General features: G+C 56.7%; 3 protein-coding genes and 1 long non-coding RNA gene across 5 annotated transcripts in view; 3 read left to right on the forward strand and 1 right to left on the reverse strand.

The window, feature by feature from the left end:
* Positions 1-44: 44 nt before the first annotated feature.
* On the forward strand, positions 45-4,443 carry HOXA9 (homeobox A9). The gene is made up of 2 exons (XM_040472382.1): positions 45-1,946; positions 3,023-4,443. Exons 1-2 carry the CDS (start codon positions 1,367-1,369, stop codon positions 3,259-3,261), a joined length of 819 nt encoding a protein of 272 aa, XP_040328316.1. The 5' UTR covers positions 45-1,366; the 3' UTR covers positions 3,262-4,443.
* A 5,788-nt stretch (positions 4,444-10,231) lies between these two features.
* Positions 10,232-13,316, forward strand: HOXA7 (homeobox A7). The gene is made up of 2 exons (XM_040472392.1): positions 10,232-10,803; positions 11,775-13,316. The coding sequence occupies exons 1-2, from the start codon at positions 10,425-10,427 to the stop codon at positions 12,104-12,106; spliced, it is 711 nt and encodes a 236-aa protein (XP_040328326.1). The 5' UTR covers positions 10,232-10,424; the 3' UTR covers positions 12,107-13,316.
* Positions 12,154-14,546, reverse strand: LOC121028584 (uncharacterized). The gene is made up of 2 exons (XR_005789323.1): positions 14,192-14,546; positions 12,154-13,341 (listed from the first exon to the last, which is right to left on the reverse strand). It is a non-coding gene; the product is annotated as an uncharacterized LOC121028584 (long non-coding RNA).
* Positions 14,547-14,602: 56 nt separating this feature from the next.
* HOXA3 (homeobox A3) overlaps positions 14,603-15,408 on the forward strand; it is a 45,492-nt gene continuing 44,686 nt past the window's right edge. For both annotated transcript variants that reach the window (XM_040472383.1, XM_040472385.1), the window contains exon 1: positions 14,603-14,715. The gene's annotated coding sequence lies outside the window, so the exon portion shown is untranslated. The remainder of the gene's footprint in view (positions 14,716-15,408) is intronic.

Consider the following 15,408-nt stretch of genomic DNA (forward strand, 5'->3'; position numbering starts at 1 on the left):
GGAAGGAAGGAAGGAAGGAAGGAAGGAAGGAAGGAAGGAAGGAAGGAGCGAGCGAACCCTGAAGAATTCATACTGGGCCCCGAGGCCAGACGCTCTGGTGCGGGCCTCCCAGCTACTGGAGCCGCGCGGTCTCATTGGAGGCACTACCTTCTCCAAAGCCGATCTCTCCTTCCACTGAGGCTGCCTCGTGTTTTTTTCGCAGCCCGGGTTTGGGGAGTGCGACAAAGCCTGAAGAGCTCAGCGTGAGGGCCTTCGAGGTCGGGGCACAGTGTTGGGTCGCCTGCTGCGTCTGCCTGGGGATCCTGATTCCCGGCTGACAACAAGCAGGGAGCGGGGGCGCGGGGTTGTGAGCGAACCCCGCGGCACAACCAGGCCCTTCAACCCTTGGCCTCGGGGACAGCTGGCCGCTCCTCGGTGGGGCGCTCGCTGGAGGCGCAGCGGCAAATTTGGGAGCCGCCCGAGCGCCCTGAGATCCAATCGGGCAGATTTCAGGGCCCCACAATAGGCGGTGCCCCACTCAGAGGCCTGTCCCTGCCCAGCGCGCTCGGGCAGGGGCGGCAGTGGCTCGATTGGGACGGATACTGCGTTGAATTTGACTTTTCGCGGCCGGCCCGGGGTAAGCTCGCATCTCCGGGGACTGCAGGAATTATTTACAGGGAGCTCGCCAACCAAACACAACAGTCTAATTTAACCTTTCCAAGTCCTCGTAAATTTTTACAGCTGGGAGCCACGGCGAAGCAAACGAATCTGTTGGTCGTTCCCAACTTCCCACCAGCCTGTGTGGCTTCTGAAACAATAACTCCTTATGAAATATCATAAATATAGATTTAAATACAGTAGAGCGAGAATGCGATTTGGCTGCTTTTTTATGGCTTCAATTATTGTCTAATTTTATGTGAGGGGCTCCACTGGCCGCACTCGCACGCGGGACCCGCGCCTTGCTGATGGCGTGATTAATTGTGATATAAAATAGTCCGCTTAAGAAGTGTGTGTCTGGTGGTGGCGGTGGGAGGGGAGGAGAGTACAGAGGCAAGGCCAGATTTGATCTTTTAATCTTCGTTGGCCACAATTAAAACAAACCCGATCGTGGAGCGCCGCGATCCCTTTGCATAAAAACATATGGCTTTTGCTATAAAAATTATGACTGCAAAACACCGGGCCATTAATAGCGTGCGGAGTGATTTACGCGTTATTGTTCTGCCGGGCGGGCACGTGACGCGCGCGGCCAATGGGGGCGCGGGCGCCGGCAACTTATTAGGTGACTGTACTTCCCCCCCCCCCCCGGGTGCCACCAAGTTGTTACATGAAATCTGCAGTTTCATAATTTCCGCGGGTCGGGCCGACCGGCCAGGCGCGGGGCACAGCGATGGCCACCACCGGGGCCCTGGGCAACTACTACGTGGACTCGTTCCTGCTGGGCGCCGACGCTGCGGACGAGCTGGGCGCGGGCCGCTACGCGCCCGGGGCCCTGGGTCAGCCTCCCCGGCAGGCCACCGCGCTGGCGGAGCACCCCGACTTCAGTCCGTGCAGCTTCCAGTCCAAGGCGGCGGTGTTCGGCGCCTCGTGGAACCCGGTGCACGCGGCGGGCGCCAACGCGGTGCCCGCTGCAGTGTATCACCACCACCACCACCACCCCTACGTGCACCCCCAGGCGCCCGTGGCGGCGGCGGCGCCGGACGGCAGGTACATGCGCTCCTGGCTGGAGCCCACGCCCGGCGCGCTCTCCTTCGCGGGCTTGCCCTCCAGCCGGCCTTATGGCATTAAACCTGAACCACTGTCCGCCAGAAGGGGTGACTGTCCCACGCTTGACACTCACACTTTGTCCCTGACTGACTATGCTTGTGGTTCTCCTCCAGTTGATAGAGAAAAACAGCCCAGTGAAGGCGCCTTCTCCGAAAACAATGCTGAGAATGAGAGCGGCGGAGACAAGCCCCCCATCGATCCCAGTAAGTGTCTCCTCCCTTCAGGCCGGCCGCCGCCTCCACGCCGGCCACCAGGATCTGCCAGCCCTTCAGCTTTCTCTTGAGCCTGTCTTCGCCTGCGCTGGGAGCCTCTTGAGCAGGGGCCGCGAACCAGAAGTTGCTGTTTAGGATGCCTCGGATGGGGCCCCAAGTCCAGGGAGCAATGACAAGCTGGTCGCCGGGTTTCGGGGGGAGGGGAGGCGGCTGCCGCAGAGAGAGAGAGAGAGAGAGAGGGCGGGGCGGGCGCTGCTGGCCGAGCCAAGACCAGCAGCCCCTCTTCCAGGCTGCCCGGTACCAGGACAGCAATACTTTGGGCCGTTCTTCGAAAGCAGCTCGGCAGAGAGAATCTTTTGTGCGGCTAGATGTCCTGGAGCGGCGGCAGCAACTGCAGCCTAAACGCTGGAGAAGACGGCCGATTCCTTCCACTTCTTGCCTTCAGCCAGTGGCGGCGTAAATCCTGCCCAAGATGAGGCTGTAGGAGACCGGGCCACGAGGGTCCCCGTGCAAGATTATTCAAATAAAGTGGAGAAGTGATCAACGCCCTCGGGGCGCCTAGGGGCGCCAGGCCGGCTGCCCAGCTCTCACGGCCTTCCAGAGAGGTCAAAGGAGTGGGGGAAGTCGAAGGAAAGGTGGGGAAGGCGAGAGAGAGAGCGCGCGCGCGCGTGTGTTAGTGAGAGGGAGAAGAGAATATTAATGCTGCACGAACACAGGGCAGGGTGGTTTCGCCCTGCCTGGCAAGAGGAAGATCTATTTCCAAATTTCACTCTTTGCCCTAAGTGCAGAGGGTGGGAAGGAGAGGAAAAGGACAGGAGGACAGAGGAAGAGAAAAGTGGGCCTCTGAAGGGAGGGGGAAGCTGAGGTTTTACTGCGTGCAATTGTAAGTGACCGTTCCTCTGTCTGTCTGCCACCGTTCCATTGTGTCGGAGGTCCGGCAGCCTTCCCTAACCAATTCAGCAGCGCCCGGCACTTTGGCGGGAGACCCTAGGAGGTTCCCTGGCCCCCAGCGGAGGGGGGTGGGTAGTGCTTCTCCTCCTCCTAAATCCCGTCTGTCTCCCTCGCAGGCAACCCGGCTGCCAACTGGCTCCACGCGCGCTCCACGCGCAAGAAGCGCTGTCCTTACACGAAACACCAAACGCTGGAGCTGGAGAAAGAGTTTCTGTTCAACATGTACCTCACCAGGGACCGCAGGTACGAGGTGGCCCGACTGCTCAACCTCACCGAGAGGCAGGTCAAGATCTGGTTCCAGAACCGCAGGATGAAAATGAAGAAAATCAACAAGGACCGAGCAAAAGACGAGTGATTCGACTGGAGTTCATTTAGAAAAGAGAGCGCGAGCTAGAGAGAGAGAGAGAGGACTGCCCGTCGTCCCCTTCTCCCACCCCCATCCCACCCCAGCCTCCACCACCCCGCACAAAGCGGCTCTAAACTCCAGGCCTCACCTCCCCCTGGCAGACCCGGCTCAGGCTGGTTCCTCAGCCTGCCCTTTCAAGGAGGAGGTATTGTAAGCTTTCCATTTTCTATAAGAGGAAAAAAAGGTGTGTGTGTTGGGGGGGGGGGAGCATTAGTGCTGATGGCTGTGTGTGCTAGCTTGTATATATATTTTTAAAAATCTACCTGTTCCTGACTTCAAACAAACAAACAAACAAAAAAAAAACTACCTTTTTGTAATGCACAACTGTTGATGGCGAGCTGTATAGTTTTTAGTCTGTGTAGTTAATTTAATTTGCTCTTTGTGCGGCAGAGTGATCTGCCCAGATACTTGAACACTGTGTTTTATTGTGGTGATTATGTTTTGTGACTCAAACTTCTGTGCTGGGTGACGCACCCGTTGTGATTGTGAAAGCTAGAAAATTCAATTTCAACTCAGGTTGTTGATGAGGGAGAAAAACAGTTGCATAGAGTATAGCTCTCGGTAGTGAAATATGTCTTCTGTATAACTAGGCTGTTAACCTTTGATTGTAAGCTAGCTGTAAGGATTTCCCAGTGAAATAAAATTTTAAAAGAAAGAAAAAGTGTTCTCCAGGATGCACAGATTCATGGGTTTTCTCCTCTTTTGAAATGCGGGCATTTTAGTCTCTACATACTCTATAGACCTGTCTTATCCATTGTATATATAATCCACATATTAAAGAAAAATTAATCGGACAAGCTTGCATATTGTTCTCGCACCGGATGAACATGGAGGAAATTCGGAGCTATACATATGTGCAGAAGGTTACTACCTATGGTTTACATTTAATTTTAGTCGGGGGGGAAATGAATGCTTATTGTAATGGAGTTAATTTTATTGATAATAAATTATACACTATGAAACCGCCATTGGGCTACTGTAGATTTGTATCCTTGATGAATCTGGGGTCTCCATCGGGCTCAACATACACTGTATATTTTGCAATAGTTACCTCAAGGCCTACTGACCAAATTGTTGTGCTGAGATATTTAACTTTTTGCCAAATAAAATATATTGATTCTTTTCTATTTATTGCGGGTCAGCTCGTTGCACCTTCTTCTCTGGGACAGGGGAGCGTGGGGGAGAGTCTCTGGGTGGGGGCCGGGCCGGACTGGGGTGGAGGAGGACCGAACCCCGGTTTTACCTCTGGCCGGCTTTTAGAGCGGGAACCTGCTGGGCTTCGCTCCCACCGGGGCCAGCTGCCTGGCGGCGCAAGCAACCGAGGAAGGCTAGGAAACAAGGGGAGGCGAGGCCCGGCTCCTGGTTTTGACCTGTCCCTTTTGCCGGGAGGCCCAGAGGCCTCTGAGGGGCTGGGCTGCAATCCCAGTATCTTTGTCCAGTAGCAGTGAAAGGCCACTCTTTGCTCCGGGCGCCCCGAGAAATTTCCGCAGCCGGTCCACTGAGACTCCCGGAGCCTTCCCCTGGCATTGTAGGGGGGAGGGGGGCGGGCAAGGAACGGGAGGGCAGGACCGAGAGCTGAAGGGCCTGCCTCCTGAGGAGTCTCCGAGGAGGGAAACAGGAGCCCGACTGCCCCGACGCGGCCGCCAGGACAGACATTTGGGGGCTCTCGGGGGACCCAAGCCTTGCGCCCCCCGCACCTCCGCGTCCTGTCAAGCTGGCCCAAGGGATTCTGGGACCTGCCCTACGCTCCCCTCCCAAGCACAAGTCCTGACAGAGGCAGGGCCTAGGCAGCCGACGAGCCTGAAGCGCCATAAAAGATAATGATGGCTGTTACTGTTTATGGGGTGTAAAAGGCTGCGGGGGGGGAACGGCTCCAACTTCGGAGGCCCAAGCGCCTTATAGATGTGGCCAGAGGGTTCAGCCTAGTCTCCCCCATTCTTTTCTCGCTCTCCCCGCCCTCCCCCCCCCCCCCCCCCCCCCCGAGACTTCTGGAAAGTTATCTGTGTTCTGATGCGTAAAGGGGGAACCAGGGCGCCGGAGGATGGGGCTTCCCCTCACGCCCCCACCCCCCACCCCGCCGCCAGGTTGGGACGCCCTCTGTTGTTGCAGACAGAAGGAACTTCAAAGAATGGGCAGTTAAGGGTGTGCCATAAAGACCGGGTCTGCGAACTGTCTGGAATTCGGCCCTTAATTAGTTTACAACTGTCCAGCCCCAATTAAGATTTTCCACCAAAGCCCTTTCATTTGTTTGCTCTGTCTGCAGCCGATAAAGCGGCTGCGGAAACAGCTCTTTTATGGGCACTGCCCTCTCGGCAGCGTAGATTCCGGGCTCCATGCACACTCCCCAGGGACAGGGCCCTCGCCCAGCTTTGGGTTAGGATGCCCGGCCCGCGGCGCCAGCGGACGAAGTTCAGGCCGCGCTGCTGGGGATGCAGTGCCCAGATTCGGCCAGCAGATGGCAGTATGGCTCCACGCAAGTGGAGCCCGCGCCGCCATCTCCCGCCGCCGTAACCCTGGGAAGTTCCTAAGATGTCGACTTGACGCTAGCCTTTCTCGAATGGGAGCCCCAGATTGGAATGAACTGCGGTCGTATATTTTCCGTGCTGCTCACGCCGGGCCGGAAACCTCGCTGGGAAACAAGCAAGCGGTGGGGCTCGCCGGACCTGCACCGTTCCCTCCCCTGTTCCTTTCCCGGATTCCGGAGGCCTGTCGCTGCGTGGCTGCAGCCGTCCCGCGGCTGCGGGGCTATCGCTCCAGGCGCGGGGGTGGTTCTAGGGTCATCGTCCCCAGCCCCGGACAAGCCTCGGGTCAGCGCAACGCTCGGAAAGCCCGGCTGACCAGCGGACAGACACAAGGACTAAGGCCTACAGCCCCGGGACTCGGTGACCCCCCCCCAGAGGGTGTGCACAGGGCGCATACCTTGGCCAAAGGCCCGGCGGCGGCGTGGGAGGCTCCCTAACGCTGCGCCCTGGTACAAAGCCCTGTGAGCCAGCACCCGCAGGAGAGCCAGCACCCCAGGACCCGGGCTGCATAAGTGACAATAAAATTTGGCGGCTGAATATGGGGGGAGGGGGAGGCATTCTGGTGACTTTCCAGTGTGGGTTTAGCGGTTAAGTTGCGCGGGATGGGGAATCCCTGGGAGCAGGCACACCGGGAACTGTTTTGATTGTTCTAAAATAAATGCAATATTTAAAATAATTATAACAACATATCCTAGCTCCAGAATGGGAGCTCACGTCGTGAAAGCTGCCCTTGGTTTCTCTCGCCACCGGATTTTTTTTTTTTTTTTTTTTTTTTTTTTTTTTTTTTGTTTTGGCAGTGGAGCTGCTTAGGCTACTCCGGTTTCCCCTGCTCAGGAGGCGAGGAGGAGGGAGGGGACCCCAATCTAGGCCCAGCCTATCCCGAACCCTGGGCGGGGAACACGCCCCGGAACCTTCCAGGAGGCGGCCACGAGTTGCGGGTGCGAGGATCAGCCCCTGGTGCAGAATGCTTTCAGAGGGAACACGCAAAGCAAACAGAGAACAAACACTTCGAAGCACCCCGGAGCCCTGTGAACACGCCACGCGGTGTATTTATTTGGGTTGTAATAGTCTCTGCCAAGCCCACAAAATGTTTACAACCTGCATCTCCGCGCGGTACACGCTGTAAAACTGGCGACTGGATTTTGGCTGACAGATCTCCTGAGCGTTTCTCTCTCCTTCTCTCTCTTCCTCCCTTCCTCCCTCCCGGCCGTCCCTCTCCCCTCTTTTTCTCCATTTATATACACACGTTGGTATTGAAGACACACGCCCTCATTATCTTTCCTCCTATAATACACAGTATTTCACAGCATCCGATTGTAAGAAGGGTTTTATAGCTTCCCCGAGAGCCGCCCGTGGCCATGTAGCCAAGCTGCAGATACAAAGCTCGATTTATGTAACTACAAATAAATGGCGAAGGAGTAGATCGGTGGCCACCGCTTCTCTCCACCGAGTATGGAGGCCCCAGGTAGGTGCCGGCCGGTCGAGATCTCAGAGGCCTCACGGACAGCCACGCGGGGCCTTTCTTGCCCTTGGCCGGCTGGTGGCTGGGAGGCGGCTCTCCCGCTCGGCTGCCTGGGAAGCGCTTCCCTGTTAGCCGCGCAAACAAAACCCCCCCGCGTCAGCCCCAGCTCGTTTGCACTCGTCGGGGATGGATTTTTCCCGCGCCGCGACCGGGGATTGCTCAGTGGATGAAGAACCGATGCGCAGCTCGCCCGAGGGGCGCGGGTGGAAACGTTCAGACACGCAAATCGCCAGCCACCGGACCTGAGACAGGCCCCCTTCGCAACCCCAGGGCTGGCCTTAACATTCTTAGCTGGATTTAAATATTGAGGACTATTCGGGAACAAGAAGCAAGGGAAATACATTCTGTCTGGTAGGGAGGAACCCAGCTCCATGAGAGCGGTGAGGGGGGAAAAAAATGCTTTTTTGTAAAGACAGCTCGGCTGATGAGAAACCCACCTACACGTGCCTGCTCCAGGCTGAGCGTCAACGAGTATTTCTGTGAATATTATCACATATAACCCAGTGCATTTGTGTCTTTTCAGCCAAATAAGTAGGAAACCAATGGCTGGAGAACACGCGATTAAGGGGCCCTTACTGAAAGCCTGACTTTGGCCTTTCGTTTTAAAACCCTGCCCCAGAAGGCAGGAGGAGAGAGAGGAGCCCGGAAACGAAAGAAAAAAATTCTGCACCCGCGGGACTCGGCCCAGTTGGCTGACTTGGGCCCAGAAAGGCCAAGGCCTTGCCGGCGGTATCTGGATTCTCCTTGGCCCCAGCCGAGGGGCAGCGCGTCCTGCCAGGACCGTTTGGACCTGCGCCGGACCTGCGCTGAGCAGGGATGAGCTTGTGGCGTGGGCTCTCAGCCCTCTCGCGTTCCTTCCCGCGCTCCCTGAAATCTCTCCCCACTCGGTCTGGGTCATCTCACTTCAGGGCAGGTTTTACCCTAAACGCCATCGCTGTCTGCCGCTCCAGCCGCCCGAGTCTAGACAGACGGCGGCGGCGGCGGCGGGGCCCGGTCTTTCTCTTTGCATCTTGCTCTGTGTCACCCGAGGAACAATTTATTGGTCTAAAGCTGTCTAATTCCGCCTCTTTGATCTCCTAGCTTTCTTGCTTGCTTCGTCTTCCTTTAACTTTCTTATGTTTTTATTTCCTGCCAGAAAGCGATGCTATTTGGAATATTTGATGTTTCTTCCCTTCCCATGTTACATCCTCCGTTCTCCAATCCAGACACGCTATCATCCTAATGCTTCAAAAAGGGCATCCCCGGATATTGCCCCCCCCCCCCAGCCCTTGTATCCCCAGGGGAAACCAGCAGGCGCCCACCTGCCCGACAGCCCCTGCCTCCCCACCCACTCCCCTGGGCAGTCCATTAGGCAGGAGCTGGGACTCCGCTGCATCCGGGTCTGGACCCTCTGGTTGCCTTTTGTGCTCCTGGGACCCCCTGAGAGGGTGCAGTGAAGGGGGGGGGGCGGCCTGGACTCTCTGAAAGTGATGGGAAGTGCTTTGTACACAAGGAACCAAACTCTATAATTTAGAGGAGAATTTCCGGGGCAATTCCATTGTGAGGTCGGGTTTATGGTGTGCAATCGAGCTGAGCAGTAAAAGGCATACTGACCTGCCGGCTGGGCTTCCAGCGAGGCCTGAGCAGTTTATGAGGCGTTTAGGGGAAGGGTTTGCCCCACCACACTCCACCGAGCGGTGGGCAGCAGGGACTTCGGCTGGTCCAACCCTGAGCAGGGGTTGGAGGCTTGGAAAGGTAAGCTCCATGCGTTGGGGACCTGACGGGAGGGAGGGAGACTATTGTGTGCTCCGCTCTCTGTGAGCCAGTCTTGCAACTGTGAAGACACCAGAGTCTGGGTGGCCATTCGAGAGGGGTCCTCTTATTTGTTTTGGTGGTCTCCAAAAGAAATGGAAATCCAGAGTGGGCTGAAGTCCCCAGGCACCTGGACCCCCTCTCTCCTTTCCAAACTGGCTCTACAGTATGTATTGCTTGTTCCCAGGCACTCAAGCCCTTGAGGAGCTGGCAGAGGCCCATGGGTGGCCCCCGTGACGTCTTCCAGAACAGTCCCAGCGCTAGGAGTACCTGGAAAGGTGTGGGGCCCAAGGTTCCTCCAACCTTGGGGAAAGAGACTTGGTTCCCCTTGAACCAGGGGGAAACCAGAGGTTGCAGGGAGGACAAAAGAGTAACCAGCTGTTTCTTAAGCTGCCAGAGACCAGCCAGGTGCCCCGGAGCGAATGCACGTACCCTGCCAGGACAGCGGTGTCCAGAAGGAGGGAGGGGAACCCCATGTTAATAAATCTGTTGGCAAATGAGGCTCATCAATAGATAAATATTTCACTGCTTCCTTTAAGGCGGATAAACAGTGTGCTGCCGATTAAGGAAAGGAAGCTGGGAGACGTTGACTTTATTCGAACCACATGGTTCCAGCTTGCGGTGGCGTTCTCACTGCAGCTGGAAGCGACACTGCGCCGGCCCCATCTGGATCAGAGTCTAAGCCGGCCTATCGCCCAGTGGACCTGGGCGTGGGGGGCGGGTGGGGGGACGCGGGCAAAGAACCCATCTGCCCAGAGCTGAGACTTGCCCGTGGGCTGCTGTAGGGCGGGCGGGTGCGCACTGCGCAGAGACCCTCCCTAGGCTGGGTCAGTGGACAGGACGGGGGTAGGGAGGGCCCGAAGGCTTGGTCCAGAGTTCAGTGATAGGCAAAAAGGAGGCTGTGCTGGGCCGACCCCGCGCGGCCTCTGCAGACTAGACGTCCAGGTTGTGGTGGACTGAGCGCTCGCACGGAGCCTCGGGGTCCTTTTCCCGCGGGACGCGCCAGGCGGGCCAGGCGCGGGCAGATTCGTTGACCACATATTTGAGCCTCTTCCCCTTCCATTCTAGGCTGCCGCTGGCCCCGCGGAGCGAGACCACCTGTGAGGGCTGCTGAGATTGGCGGAGGCGGTCATGTGGGCGGTCACGTGCTGCGGCGAGCTCGGTCCAAAAGAAAATGGGGTTTGGTGTAAATCTGGGGGTGTAATGTTATCATATATCACGCTACCTCGTAAAACCGACACTGAAAGCTGCCGGACAACAAATCACAGGTCAAAATTATGAGTTCTTCGTATTATGTGAACGCGCTTTTTAGCAAATATACGGCGGGGGCTTCTCTGTTCCAAAATGCCGAGCCGACTTCTTGCTCCTTTGCGCCCAACTCGCAGAGAAGCGGCTACGGGGCCGGCGCCGGCGCCTTCGCTTCGACCGTACCGGGCTTGTACAATGTCAACAGCCCCCTCTATCAGAGCCCCTTCGCGTCCGGCTACGGCCTGGGCGCCGACGCCTACGGCAACCTGCCCTGCGCCTCCTACGACCAAAACATCCCCGGGCTCTGCAGTGACCTCGCCAAAGGCGCTTGCGACAAGGCGGACGAAGGCGCGCTGCACGGCCCGGCCGAGGCCAATTTCCGCATCTACCCCTGGATGCGGTCTTCAGGTAGGCGCAGCAGCTAGGCGGGCCGGGTGGGCGGGCGGACGGACAGGCAGAAGGGAGCGCGGGGCTGGGGAGCGCGGAGAGCCGAGAGAGGCGACTGGGAGCCGGCGGCCCCGTGACTCCTGGCGGCGCTGCCTTTCTGGTTTTAATTAGAGTCGAGGCGCCATAGCGTGGAGAGCCCGTAGCATTGTATGTAAATGAGGCTCATAAAACTTTTTATGACCCAATTAATGGGTTCGATCCTCGTAAATTTATTTAACTCCATTTGCCTTGGAATTTTAACATTTTGCTCGCTATTCTCTCTTTCTCTCTTTCTCTCTCCCTTTCTTCTCTCCCTCCCTCCTCCTTTTCCTTTCAGCCTGGCTTTTCTTTCTCAAAAGCAGGAAGAGCCAAACCCTTCATCTGGGCCCCTCTAACGCCCCAGTGCCAGGGGCCATTTAAAGGCGGGGTGGGGAACCAGAGCGGAGACAGGGGGTCGGAGTGCCCTAGGAAGTTCCGGGGATGGGGGGCGCAGTCTTGTAAGGAGGAAAGGCGCCCCTGGAGAGCGGACCGCCCGATGGTCACCCACTTGCCTAGCAAGAGGCGGGGGGAAGCGGTCCAGCTCTCCTTTGAATGGCAAAAGCGCAGCGTCTCCCACTTGCCCACACTCTATATTTACAATTTCCCTTTGTCAGGGGGAAGCAGGACATTGTGGAAGCCTAGCCGGCTGGAAAGGGCGGTTGTAAAGTTGGGATTCTGCGCCTTGCCTCCTCACAGAGCTGCCTGCGCGTCTGGCACCGCAGTTGGGGTCTTCCGCTAACACTCCCGCTCCTCCCCCAGCTCCGTTCCGGGGCGCGGGCGGAGGGGGACGCGCGCCCGGGCTAGCGCTGGGAGAAAGGTGCAGGCTCTGGGATAGCGGTCTGGCTAATGCACTGTCGTGTGTCTGTGTTGGCTAAACTGTCCGTGTGTCCGTGTGTCCACATGTCTGCTTCCAGGGCCCGACAGGAAGCGGGGCCGCCAGACCTACACGCGCTACCAGACGCTGGAGCTGGAGAAGGAGTTCCACTTCAACCGCTACCTGACGCGGCGCCGCCGCATCGAGATCGCCCATGCGCTCTGCCTCACCGAGCGCCAGATCAAGATCTGGTTCCAGAACCGCCGCATGAAGTGGAAGAAAGAGCATAAAGATGAGGGTCCGGCCGCCGCAGCCCCCGAGGGCGCAGTGCCCGCCGCCGCCGCCGCCGCCGCCGCCACCGCCGCCGCCACGGACAAGGCCGACGATGAGGACGAAGACGACGAAGAGGAAGACGACGAGGAAGAGGAATGAGGGGCCGAGTAGGGGCCCTGGCTGCACCAGACAGTCGGGAAAGCGTCTTTAGAGACTCACTGAATTTATTTACAAAAGTGGAAAAAATAAAAAGAAAACGTGAAAAACAAAAACAAAAACAAAAACAATCCCCAACCTGCACCCATCTACCCCATTACCTATCCCAGCTCCCACCTTTTCTGGACTAAGCAGCCGCCTAGACTGGGTCCCCTTGGGGATCCCTCTGTCCCAAGGACTCCCAGCAGACACTCTCCCTACCCCGGCCGCCCAGTTCTGCACTGGCACGGCTAAAATACTACCTAGCACAGGCCTCGGCCAGAGGCAACCCCAAACTACCTATGGGCCCAGTCCCCAGTAGGCCTCCACTCCCAGGAAGCCCAGACGCGTCCCAACACTGGCAGACACCCAGCACCTCCCCCATACCGACAAGGACCTGATTTTCTCAGTACTACCTACTCGCCCCAAACTACCTATTTTGTGCTCACTGGCTCGCCTGCTACCTAGTGCCGGCCCCTTCCCCGGCCAGGCCCCTCTTGCTTCTGCCCAGCAGCCTTTGGGGTCCCTGAGGCTGCACTGAGAAGACGCTGGGGTCCGGGGACCAGGGTATTGGCTTCTATTTAAATTGAAAAATAATATATTTATTCCAAAGCATTCTAAGTGCTGCAACCTAGAATCCCTCCATCTCTGGTCTGGGCACCCCAAGTTCAGGCCCTTTACTCCCACTTCTGGAGGGGAGCACTCCCAAGCTAGCTGCAGACCTCTGGGTTAGCTTTGCTTAGTAGGACTGCAGAGATGCTCCCAGCCTCCTGCACCTCCCCTGGCCCCATGTCCTACTGTCCAGCCATGTTGAATATGTACACCCTGACTTTTCCTACAATAGCAAATATTGTATATTTGAACAAGAGTTTTTTTTTTTTTTTTGTCATTTATATAGTCTTGGAGGTCATTTGTAAGGCAATGTCTTGACTTGGGAAGGATGTGTTAATGGGGTGACTTTGTAGCATGGTGTGTTGTCTTGAGCTAACTTTATAGCTGGTGGGGAGGGCTAATGCCCTTCTCAATGCCCTTCATCTCTTGTGTTGTCCTGCGTCCCCCCTTGTCCCTTTAGGCTTTAGCTTGGGTTCCAGGAATGGGAAGGCATGCTTCCTGTCTTGCCCAGCTAACCGTGTTTTATGTAACAGAAAAATAAAGATGCTTGGTGACAAAGAAACATGGACTGCTTTATCTAGGGGGGCCTGGGAAAGAGAGGTGACCATGGCTGGAGAGCAAGCCCTGGGTATGTCTGCATGCCCAAAGGGGTCTTGGGGAAGCAAAAATGGAAGGATGAATAACGTCCAGGTGTTGAGTGTCCATGGTTTGGTGTTTATGTGTGGCAGGTCCCTTTTTGTGTGGATTTGTATAGGTGCGTGTGTACCTCTTTTGTATGTGCATTTTTATGTATGTGTATATTACTACAGGAATCCATAATTTTATGTATTTCTGTGTCCATAATTGAGTGTGTGTGTTTCTGTGTGTCTATAATTGTACATGTGCATTTCTCTGGAGATTTTTGTCTTGGTTTTGCGTGTGTGCACAAACATCTCCCGGATCTCTAGAAAACGGGATCTTCGGTAGATACATTATAGTCTATGAATCTCTCTAAAAACCCATAAATTCCGTGAGCAAATCCAAAATCCACCATTTCCCCTACTGCTGTGGGGTGGGCTTGGGAAGGGGTATTACCCTGCCAATGATCCTGAATTTTCCATGAACCCAGCCCCATGCTAGGAGGTGGGATTCAGGCCCTTTGACGCAGCCCCCCTCCCACCCTGCATTCAGGCAAAGCAAGGGCGCCTGGGCACAGCACTGCAACTGAGGGGTAGAGGAATGGGCAGGGACCGCAGACCCCCTGGCTGCGGAGCCTTGGCGGGGGGCGTCCGGGTGCGGGGAAGGATGAGGGTCTGCGTAAGGGGCGAAGGGCGATGGGGACAGCGCAGAATAGCCTGAGCTCGGCGGGCAAAGACCTCGACTCCAGCCTCCTGCCTAGGTTGGGCCCGCTTCTTCTTGCTCTTTTAATAAAACCCGGCCCAACTGGGTTTGTAAAACCTGCGTCCCCAAGTCGGGGCAGCCTCGGTGGTAAGATGGCGCCGGTGTAAGAGCTGCCTCCTCTTAGTGATGGGGAAAGGGTCATAAATCCGTTGTTGTTTATGAAAATTTACAACTTTGCAATACAACTTTATGAGTTGTTCGGCCCTTCCATTGGCCGCTGTCGGTCATGTGGATGGGAACCGTGAACATGAACTTTTTTATAATTTCCCTTGCGAGAATAGAGCCGCATTCTTTTGCTCCGCTCCGTCCTGCCTGCTTCGGAGCTCTGCCTTCCAGCCGGGCTTGGCTGCGCTTTGTCCGGCGATGGCGAGCGAGACGAGGCCCCGGCCCGGCCCGGCCCGGCCGCTCCCGCTGGAGGTGGGGCGCGTCCAGTTCCCGGCGCCGCCGCGGCCGCTTCGCAACTCGCAACCTGGCTAATTTCCTGCGTCCTCTGGCACCAGGAAGGAGGACAATTCGTCTCCCCGGCTGCCCAAGCGACAGCTGTCAGAGGGGCAGGAGCTTCTGGGAGCCGCCATCTGAAGGTGAGACATGTGGGGAGACAGGAGCAAAGGTGGTGAGATGGCAGCCGGCGCCGGCGGCGGTGGGAGAGGGCACTAGGGCGGCTTTGAAGAGGGGCATACTCACCCTCGCCCACACTCACCGTTCACACTTGCCCCCCTTCACACGTGCGCGCGCGCGCGCACACACACACACACACACACACACACTCCCTTTCTCCTCTCTCTTGCTCACCATGGCAGTGAATGCCAGCCTCCTTTCAGTGGCACAGCGCCCTGGCATGGGGCAGGAGCACTGAGGTCTCTCCCCTCTTCCCCAGCGACCTTGCCGAGCCCAAAAAGAAGTGGCCCTGCCCTCCGCGTTCCTTGCCAGTCTCCCGGGTTTGGATTTTTTTTTTTTTTTTCATTCATGACCCAGTTGGCTCGGTTGAATTTCCCAACAATTGAAGACAGTTCCCGACCTGGGGAGGTGGGAAGAGGTGAGGGCAAAGTGAATTAATCGACCTGCTTTTTTATTAGTGTCAACACAGCACCTTGTATTCTGAGGGACTCGGTTTCTGGAGAGAAAGGTAGAATGAGGGGGAAAAAAACAAACAAACAAAAACTTACTAATTCGGCCAGGTTCTTCTGCTGATTGCCTGCTTCCTTTCACGCGGTTTTCCGATGACAGATGTGTCTGAAGCGCGGGGAGAGGGACTAGGTGCGTGGGTGGAACTC

The sequence above is a fragment of the Herpailurus yagouaroundi genome, unplaced genomic scaffold (assembly GCF_014898765.1).
Source record: "Herpailurus yagouaroundi ecotype Mexico unplaced genomic scaffold, PumYag 100, whole genome shotgun sequence".
In the NCBI taxonomy this organism is placed as follows: Eukaryota; Metazoa; Chordata; class Mammalia; order Carnivora; family Felidae; genus Herpailurus; species Herpailurus yagouaroundi.